The sequence below is a fragment of the Carlito syrichta genome, unplaced genomic scaffold (genome assembly GCF_000164805.1).
Source record: "Carlito syrichta isolate Samal-C Ts95f unplaced genomic scaffold, Tarsius_syrichta-2.0.1 Scaffold288421, whole genome shotgun sequence".
Taxonomy (NCBI): Eukaryota; Metazoa; Chordata; class Mammalia; order Primates; family Tarsiidae; genus Carlito; species Carlito syrichta.
Window position 1 is genome coordinate 117,133 of NW_007232517.1, and position 10,378 is coordinate 127,510.

The 10,378-nt window shown below is 36.3% G+C and overlaps 1 protein-coding gene across 2 annotated transcripts in view; it reads right to left on the reverse strand.

Annotated features, from left to right (window-relative positions):
* Positions 1–10,378, reverse strand: part of SLC25A12 (solute carrier family 25 member 12) — a 79,636-nt gene that overhangs the window by 38,395 nt on the left and 30,863 nt on the right. For both annotated transcript variants that reach the window (XM_008053760.2, XM_021710312.1), the window contains 4 exons: positions 7,022–7,168; positions 4,623–4,761; positions 3,894–3,987; positions 1,672–1,756 (listed from right to left, as the gene is read on the reverse strand). In XM_008053760.2, coding sequence (XP_008051951.1) covers positions 1,672–1,756; positions 3,894–3,987; positions 4,623–4,761; positions 7,022–7,168 — 465 coding nt within the window. The remainder of the gene's footprint in view (positions 1–1,671; positions 1,757–3,893; positions 3,988–4,622; positions 4,762–7,021; positions 7,169–10,378) is intronic.

The window sequence follows — 10,378 nt, forward strand, 5'->3', positions numbered from 1 at the left end:
GAGCCCAGCAGGTCGAGGCTGCGGTGGCCGGGAGCGGCCACTGCACTCCAGTCTGGGCGACAGAGTGAGACTCCACCTCAAAAAAAATAAATAAATAAAAATAAAATAAAATTCTAAAAAATATTAATAACTTTTGTGAAGTTTTATTTTTTTCAGGTTTTATTCTTATAATAATTAATAGAAAAATATATTTAAAATCTTAATTTTTATTTATCTATACCTACTCCTCAGTTGTCAGACTACCCAAACTGTCTGATATGTGAGAGGAAACATTAAAAATGCTGGCTCTAAGGTTTTTCCTTTGGGTACTATGCAAGAATACGCAAGATCTCTACCAGTTCTCTAGAAATTTCAGATACCAGGCTTGGTTCAGTGGCTCAGCCTGTAATCCCATACCTTGGGAGGCTGAGGTGAGTGGATTGCCTGAGCCCGCGGGTTCGAGACCCGCCTGGGCAACTTGGTGAGATCTCATCTCTACAATAAATCAAAAACTAGCTGAGTATGGTAGCATGCGCCTGTAGTTCCAGCTACTTGGAAGGCTGAGGCAGAAGGATGGCTGGAGCCCAGCAGGTCGAGGCTGCGGTGGCTGAGATCGGCCACTGCACTCCAGACTGGGCGACAGAGTGAGGCTCCAACTCAAAAAAAAAAGGAATTTCAGATACCTGGGCCACCTCACTGGTTTGGGAAAAGGCAAAGAAAGAGCTCCACCAACACCACTCTGGATACCAACTAGAGACCCAGGGAAGGAGGGGAAAGTGGTGGTTTCCATCACTCCCCAATTCCTACATATTTCACAAAACCCTTCAGACTACCCAGCATAAAAGCATGAGTCAATGAAGGCACGCAAACAATCCAAATTTGCTTAAAAAGAATTTACACTGGTAGCAGAATTACATCACCTTCCTAAGGATGAAGAAATACGAGGGATGTAGACTCAGGGTGCCAAAAATTGCAAAACAAGTTTCAGATATGGCCTCTAGGAAAATTGCTAGAGATAGAGAAGTAGATGAATAGAAAAATAAGCAGCAGGAAAGCTGAGAAGGAGGAAATGAGGTCGGACTTTTAAAATTAGTTTACATTGTTTTTAGTAAGCTAAATGAAATATTCTCCAATTACAAAATGTTAAGAACACCTCCAAGGAGAGCTATATTAACAGACATAGGTAACATGGCAAAATATCTTTCTGAAATGCATTTTTTAAAATGCAAGAGCAAATTTTCACAAATATACACACTCTAAAGTATAAAATTAAATTTAGTAAGAGCTCTTTAATTTTGTTTGAAGAATGTTTTGTATTTTTAAAACCCTACAAGTGTCAGTTTAATGATACAAAGTGAACTTAACACTAACTTTAAGAGTGACTAGGCAAATGATTAGAGGAAAACAATGGTAAATATAGGGGACAAAAGTTCAAGCCCATGTATGGTTGAACTCTTATTTTCTGTATCTTAATAAGCTAAAAGAATGAAACACAAACATAAATCTAGTTATCCCATAAAAATATCCTCTAAAGGTGGGAGTAACAGTTCTATAATGGTAATCTCTGAGCCAAGTAGTCTTTCTCTGGAAAGTAGTTTTTAATTTTCATAGCATTCAGAAACTTTAGGCCTCTACTTAGGCTACTAGTTCAGCATTTTTGAAAGGTGATTTTATCTATGAGACTACTCCTACCTGTCTCTGAAGTTCTGCCAGGTTGTAAGGTAAGGCCCCCTCAGCCAGTGGGGCTATTCTCTCAATATCTGCCAAAGTCAAGCGCCTTCAGAAAAAATATGGGAAAGAAAGAATTGTTAGATACCAATAAATTCCTCAAGTCAAATAATCTTTCCTCAAAAAAAAAAAAAAATCCTAAATTGTTACTTCCCTATTCACACAGATCATTTTAGTGAAAAAAAAAAAAAAATTTAGACTCTGTTTTCATCAACAAAAAACAAAGCAAAAAACTCCAGAAAAATAATATGGAATACACTGATGTAATATAACGCTCTGTAAAGAAACAATTCTTGCCAGAAGTAAAGTATAGACACTGACTGTTCATACATACTAACATAGCCCTTAAGCATACCTATCTAATACAAGGAAGAAAAGTCTTCGGAAAGGATAGATACAAAATTAATAAATACGATTGCCTTCAAGGAATAGCAGGAGGGTGGGAGGGAGACTTTTTATTACATAGTACTTTTTCAAACCCTTTAAGTTTTGAACCATTTTAATGCACTGTTTCTCAAAAATTTATTTAAATTCCATGAAACACCTTGAAGGTCACTTCAGATCCAGTTTTGAGAAGTACTTTTTGAAAGTATTTATCATGAAGAAGTTTCAAAATTTTGTTTAAAAATATGAATTATAGATGAATGAGACACATCCCGGTATTTCATGTCAATCACCAAAGACTGACTGATATATGTAGTGTCATTTCCAGTGTAACAATTCATTATGTAGCATAGTGGCAACAAATCTCCTATATTTACTCAACTTCTATTAGTCCTCAGGTCTAGGGTTAAGGCCCATTTTTCAGATACTGCTATACTTAAAGAACTACTAGAGGTGACTAAAACCAAATCTGATCCCTTAATAGACTATGAAGTCCCCTTTCCCACAGGTCCTTCTGGGTGCCCATAAGAGTTTTTCTTTTGGATTTGCATGTGCTTTGTTTTTTTTAATTTATAAAATAGAGGCCTAAAACATCTGGGCTTCTTTGTGATGGTAACTCTGGTGATGCATAACTCAAGAAAATGATACTCCCCAACAGAAAATGGCATATACTGTTTAGTGAAACGACTATTTACAATAAATCAGAAAAATTGCAGGATTCCTCCATGTACCTTAGTCTATTTTACAAAGTTAAAATTTAGGCAAATTTCCATAAATCTCTTGAAATTCATAACACCTCTGGAGAACCCAGATTAAATCAATCTTTGCCCCTCTCTTTTTCTCACTTCCCTCCCTTTCTATCTCACCTTTCTTCTTTGCCCCATTCCTCTCTCACACCCCTCAATCCTTTACTTCTCCCCCTCCATCTCTTCCCTCTTCTTTCCTTACCCTCTTCTCTTTAATTCTCCCCCATTGTTTTCTCTCCCTTTCCCTCACTCCATCTCTCTCCGTGCTGTCTGCCTTTCTCTGTCTCTTTCTCCTTCTATTTCTCATTCCTGTGTGTCTTTCTTTCTTGGAATTTATATAAATAAATTATTGTTAAAATGAACTAGGCCAGGCTCAGTGGCTCACACCTGTAGTCTCAGTGTTTAAGAGGCTAAGGTAAGAGAACTTCTTGAGGCCAGGAATTCAAATAAACCTGTGCAACATAGTGAGATTTTGTCTCTCCAAAAAATTAAAAAATTAGCTGGGCATGGTGGCATGTGCCTGTAATCCCAGCTACTCCAGAGGCTGAGGCTGGAGTATGAGACTCCAGTGAGCTATGATTATGCCACTGCACTACAGTCTGGCAAGAGTACAACTCTGTCTCTAAAAAAATAAATAAAATAAAAATTTAAAAAACAATTTAAAAAATAAATTAAAAGCACATCACTGTTTCACATTTTAAAAGAACTACCCTGGTGGATGCGGTGGTTCAAATCTATAATCCCAGCACTTTGGGAGGCTGAGGTGAGAGGATTGCCTGAGCCCATGGGTTTCAAGACAAGCCTGGGCAACATGGTGAGATCACATCTCTACAATAAATCAAGAAAAATCAGCCAGGCATGATGACACATACCTGTAGTTCCAGCTACTTGGAAGGCTGAGGCAGAAGGATGGCCTGAGCCCAGCAGGTCGAGGCTGCAGTGGCCATGAGCATGCCACTGCACTCTAGCCTGGGTGACAGAGTGAGACTCCGACTCAAAAAAAAAAAAAAGTACTACCCTATAATAATTATAGTGAGCAATTATTGGAATACTTACCCTGAAGCATTATATAAGTCTGCAAGCTGGTATAGGATATCAATTTCTAGTGGAGTGACTTGTCCATAGCGTATGGCACTCTGGGCAAATTCCTCTAGAAGAGGGAAAAAATGTTAAAATCTTGAAAGATTCTTAACATACAATTTTCTACCTTAATCAGTTATAGTCTGAAAGCTACAGGTATTTTAGTATTATTTTAAAAATTCAAAACTAAATTTAAATATTTACATTCAACTATATAAGAATATGCATTTCTGAAAGCTGGTAAGAGATAAAATGATATAAATTTAAAAATATATAAATTAACTTCAAAGATAAAACAATCTCTTCTGAATCCCCTTTCTCTTATCTTTCTTATTCACTTTGGTGTCCAGAGTTACAATATAAAAGAACTGCTCTGCAGGCTCTCAAAATACCCTACCACCAATCACCAAAAGGAGTAGGCTTGCCCAACTTTCTATGGCAATGCCTTCCTAGTATAAACAAGCTGCTGCCACAGTGCCACTGACCTGTTTGACAGATTGGGCCAAGGTTCTTTTCAAAACTGTCAGAGCTACTTTTCAATTCCTGACCTCAGCATCCCATTGGATACCAAGTGAAACATGTAAACATATAGTAACATACTTTCTAGGTCTGGCTTTAGAGTGGTAAACTTAGATCAACCTCATGCCTAGATGAAGAAAAGTGAAATACTGAGATTCTAATGAATACATATTTTTAAAATCTTACCCTTTGTGACTTCAACGTCTTTCCTTGTGCCAGCTAGAGTGCTATATATCTTACGAACAAGCTCCATGTTATTCAGTAAGGAGTTAAATGCATTGAAGTAGGAGAAGCTAACCTGGTGTGAGATACTTCCTCCAGCTGCCTAGGAAATGACAATACAAAAAGTTTAAAAAACAAACAAAATTTTTTTTTAAAAACTACGTTTATGAACACGGTACTTGCTCACCCTTGTCTACAATGAGGCTCCAATGAGATCTTCACTATTAAAATGACTAACAACTAGTCCTTAAATACAAGAAAAATATCATACTGAAACACTCAGTGCATTGCATGCCCTCAGGGAAGTCTATGTAATTTAGGTTTTAAAGAAGAAAGCAACATCTGGAAGTTAGACTTCATGGTTCACCTACCTATAAGGTCAAAAACAACAAATATAATTATCATAGATCAAAAACAATGGTTATTTAAACATGATCTTCAAGACCCTCGACTATGGGACTCCTGCTAGTCCTGGATAAACAAAACATCAATGTACAATGTGTGTGTGTGTGTGTGTGTGTGTGTGTGTGTGTGTGTGTGTGTGTGTACACACAATATACACATACATAAAATACACACAAACACGATATACACATACATAAAAATCAAGTAGTAACTTTAAATTTCAAGCCCATTTCATTATATCAACTTTTCCTAATCTTTTTTAAAGGTCAATGTTATAATTAAGATGCTTAACGGTTTGTGCCGAACTCTAAATTTGTACCATGACAAGTGCAACTACAAAAACTCCAAAAAATGTACAGAAAATCTGGAGAGGATTTATTTACTATTAAGTTATGTCTTTAGTGAAATAGTGCAAAAGAGGCTACCTCATGCCTAGGGAGAGGGGGGCAATGTGGCCTTCATTACTTCAAGGAGAAGAGGTAATTTTTCCCTCTGTCTACCACTAGGACAAAAACTCAAAGGAGAATATTTTTCATAGATTGCAAAAGACTAATTTGCAAGTCAGAAGTTGGAGGAACCCGTATGGTTGAAAACATCTATTAAAAACTCAAAGAAATGCTTATGTAAATACTAATGTGACAACCTTAATCATAAAGGTCTATTACAAATAGTATAGGCAATGATGGGCAAAATCTACCCTCACCACCGCTCACACACATGCCTTAACACAAATATAGATTATATATTTGTATTAGTCTGAATTTGAATACCAGTGGCCCAAAAGACTCAAATTATTTAATATATTCCTCTGAGGACTGGAAATGACTTTTGAAAACTGAAGCTATAATAGGTCTAACTCAGTTGGAAAAGATTAAATGGATCCCCTCGCCCTTGAGTGAGCCTTTCCCTTTAGGATTTTCTTTTCTACTTCCCTTCTTCCCTCCCTCTCCCAATTTCTTTCTTTCCTTCTTTCTTTCATTTTTTTTGGTTGAGGTGTGAGGTAAGTGTAGGGAGTAGGGGATGGGTGTTAAGGAGGTGAAACGTGTAGGAGAAAGTGACATGCTCCATGTTCAAATGCACTGAAGAAAAAGAACAGAAGTTGATCTTTCTAACCTATTCTAAATCAGGGATAATGACATTCAGCTGAAACAACAAAAGCACTCATTGGCTTGCTTCCATTCAAAACAAGCAGTAATCAAAAACTTATACATAAGCACAGTGCATGAACAAGAAAACGGGTAAGTGAGGAAAGTTTCACTATGCTTTGTGAGGAAGTGGATGACATGAGCTTGCTATTGGTCCAGATGATTATAGAGATTAGCAGTTTGACAGAACAAAAAAATTGTGTCTGGTGCATACAGACTGAATGCACAGTTGAGGCAGAGAGAGAGGAGTGGGCCACAGAGGCTGATGGTCACATATTTCCTCCATACCTTCCACCATGGGCATAGTTACTAAAAGACTGTAGAAGCCAGTGATGGTCCCTTCAGCAGACAGCACCCTGAAGGCAAAAAAGGAAGAAGCCATCTTTATAGCAAGACCTTGGGAGCCTGGTGGTGTGAAAAGAAGCCAAAATAAAGGTAGTAGTGTCTGGGAGAGGTATTGCCCACTGGAAAAAGTAATTGCTCACCCTTGTCTACAAACTCTCGTTTCCCTTGAACTGGACTCTGTAAATGGAAATAAACAATTTGCAAAGATATGAAAGCAAGATGGTGGCTCTGAATACAGTTAATATCTGGGGAAAGACCACTCACCTCTACCTCCCTTACACACACACACACACACACACACACACACACACACACACACACACACACACAAAACTCTGTTTAACGTCTACCAACTAAGCATGAGGCTTGAACAGATGAAAGTCATATAGGTCCCTGGAGGCAATCCAGGGCCCAATGATTCAAAATGTTTGAGAAAATAGAAAGTTAAAATACTTGCTTTTTACTTACTGAAACTAAATTCTCCTCCACAAAAGGAGTAAGCATGTGAGACCGAATGGTAACCATGATGTCACTGAAATCCAGACCAGAAATCATGCCACTTTTACTTTTATCTTTCAGTGCAAAGGCTTGTCTTGCATGTTCCAATTGCAGCTCCTGGAGGGAAAAATTCGAAATAGGGCATTACATTGGTTAAACATATCCCAAGTATATGTTCTGGAAAGTAAGGAAGGATAGACATTTTTCCCCCACATGTATGAACAGTATACAGCTCTGAACTTAGAACAAAGCTTTTATTTTAAGCAGCATGTGTTTTCTTGAAAATGTACTACATATTACTCTGCAGGAAAAAGAATGACAGAGCATGGCAACAAACAAAAGATAAGAAAAAAGAACCTTCAAATTTTACTTGAAAAGTTTCATCACTGAAAACAAATAAAGTATAATGTTTTCAGTGTTTTATTTCAGCCTTTAAAATATAGAGTGATTCTAGGCGTGGTAGAGCACACCTGTAGTTCCAGCTACTTGGAAGGATCACTGGAGCCCAATAGGTCAAAGCTGCAATGGACGTGAGCATACCACTGCACTCCAGTCTGGGCGACAGAGTGAGACTCCAACTCAAAAATAAATACATAAATAAGTAAAATAAAATATAGAGTAATTTATTCTCTCCTGATTAGAGGATTACTTGTCATGAAACATCACTTCTTCAATTAAGAGTTTAGATTCATTTTCAGTTTTTTATTTTAAATGTTGCAATCAGAGTCACTCTCTCATTCCAAAAATGAATCAGAGACTATTTTTTCAAATACAATTTTCAAAAAACTCTACCACCCCACATCCCTATAATAAATAAATAAATAAATAAATAAATAAATAAAAATAAACTCTATCAATTGGTAATTGCAATACTTAGTAATTCTAAAATAAAAGTTATTAATAGCAAGCTACATAAGTAGTGTTCAGCTACCACTCTGTTGGCTCTGGGCACAGTTACTCATAAACTGTGTACCAGTCCAGAATATCTCTGAACTTTCGAACTACTAGGCAGCCAAGTTTCATAATAACTGATATCAATAAAAATAGCAAAATGTGCCAGTAATCCCCTGGGTACAATATAAAAGTCCAAATAAGAGCATTTCTGCCCTGGGGGCCTATGATATAATCCAAGTAAACCTGTTAGGATAACATAATGATGGTGCTATTGGACGCCATTTTCACAATCTTTGCAACTCTAGAAATAGCGGTCATATCTAAATACATAAATATTATGTAAAGATAACATTTAATATAATTTTCATTGCCATTTATTTAGCAAAGTCTATAAATCAATGTTGCTTTACTTTTTTCTGATATTTAAAATAGTTGTCAATAACAACTCAAAAAATAATAGCTGCTGGAGAGGGTGTGGTGAAAAGGGAACACTTCTACATTGTTGGTGGGAGTGTAAACTAGTGCAACCTCTGTGGAAAGCAGTGTGGCGATTCTTAAAAGCTCTAAAAATTGACCTTCCATATGACCCCGCAATCCCCCTACTGGGAATATACCCTGAAGACCTCAAATCACTCTATAAAAAAGATACTTGCACACGCATGTTTATCGCAGCGTTGTTCACAATAGCAAGAACCTGGAAACAACCATGCTGCCCCATCAAAAGAGGACTGGATTAAAAAAATGTGGTACATATACACGATGAAATACTATGCAGCCATAAAAAAGAACAAAATCATGAATTTTGCAGCAATCTGAATGGAACTAGAGTCTATAATACTGAGTGACCTCTCACAGAAACAAAGATCCGAGTATCACATGTTCTCACTCATATAATGGACCTTGAACATCCAATGTAATACTATAAGAAAATGACTGACGGTACTGGGAAACTATGGGAGGGAGGAGGATGGGATTAACAGTCGCAAATATCTGTCTGGGGATGGGGAAACACCTCTTATCAACAGGGTGCCTGAATGAAACGCAATTGTACACCTAACCCTTAACTGTACCCCACAAAATCATAATAAAAAATATTGATTAAAAAATAAAATAAAATAAAATAGTTGTCAATAGAAGTCTTACTATTTTTATTTAATTATATTTTCCTATGGACTTGTGCTATCAAGGTAATTCAGACATTAAAATTACCTTAGTAAGTGTTTGCTTTATAATAAAGCTACACATTTGCTTTATGTGGTTTTTTTGTACTTATATGCTATTTAACAATAAAACTAATTTTTAAAATTTTCTAGCAGGTTAATGGGCTAGAAACAAGTAAATCAAACCTACCAAATCTTTTAATAGCAAAGAAATATCTAAATAAAAAGGTAAATTTGCATTTGCTTTAAAAGAGCAATATAAAATAGGGAAATGAATTCAACTGGTAAATATGTATGGCAGACAAAGAGTATAAAATAAACAATCACTGCTTAACAAAGTGTTTTCTTTTATTCTCCCTCTTCAACTTTAGTCATTCCCTCATCTCACTCCATCTTCCCATCACCTCAACTCCAGCCACTTTACACTTCAAATGAAGCAGGAATTTTAGTTTTATTAGATTGACTGAATAAAAGTGCTCCCTATGGCAAGGACACGCCTCAGCAGCAACAGAAGCAGATACAGATCTACTCCCTGTCTTATACATCTTTTCCTTCCTCACTCCTCCTTTGTTTTTCTTTATGTCTTTGTCTTCCCTATGAAAATATCTTAATCTCTCAGAAATAACTAAAGGCAGCCATGGGTATGATTTAGCCTTATGAATGATGCTTGGTACTAAAGAAAATGCAGACTTTTCCTCTTAAAGATGAAGTAAAATGCTCATGAAAGAGTAATGTTAAAAGAAAAGATTTTGTTTTCTATAAGGTCAACAGTTAAAGGACTCTTATTTATTTTTTAAAATAAATATTTGAAGTATTATAGATGAAATTATAGAGTATGTGGGATTTGCTTCTAAATGATCCTGTAGGAGGCAGAGTAGGGAGTATAGATAAAGCAAGATTGGCCAACAGTTGGCAATTGTTGAAGTTGGTTGATAAGTCCATGGGATTCATTATACTATTTTCTCTACTTTTAAATATGTCTGAAGTTTGTCAAAAGAAAAAGTTTTTAAAAATTAAAATTAAGGACTTCCAAATGAGAAGTTAAAGAAAAAAAGAAGTTTCATGTACACATTCTCAGTTTACATAGTATTATTAAAATGTCAGGGTTATAATGGTTGTAAAATATCTTTAATAAATGTAAGGGAAACAATGATGAGAGAAAGTCATCTTAGGGAGAAGCTTAGAAAACACTAGTTGGGAGGACATTTTCTTTCTTTTTTTTTTTTTTTGGAATTGGAGTCTCACTCTGTCACCCAGACTGGAGTGCAGTGGC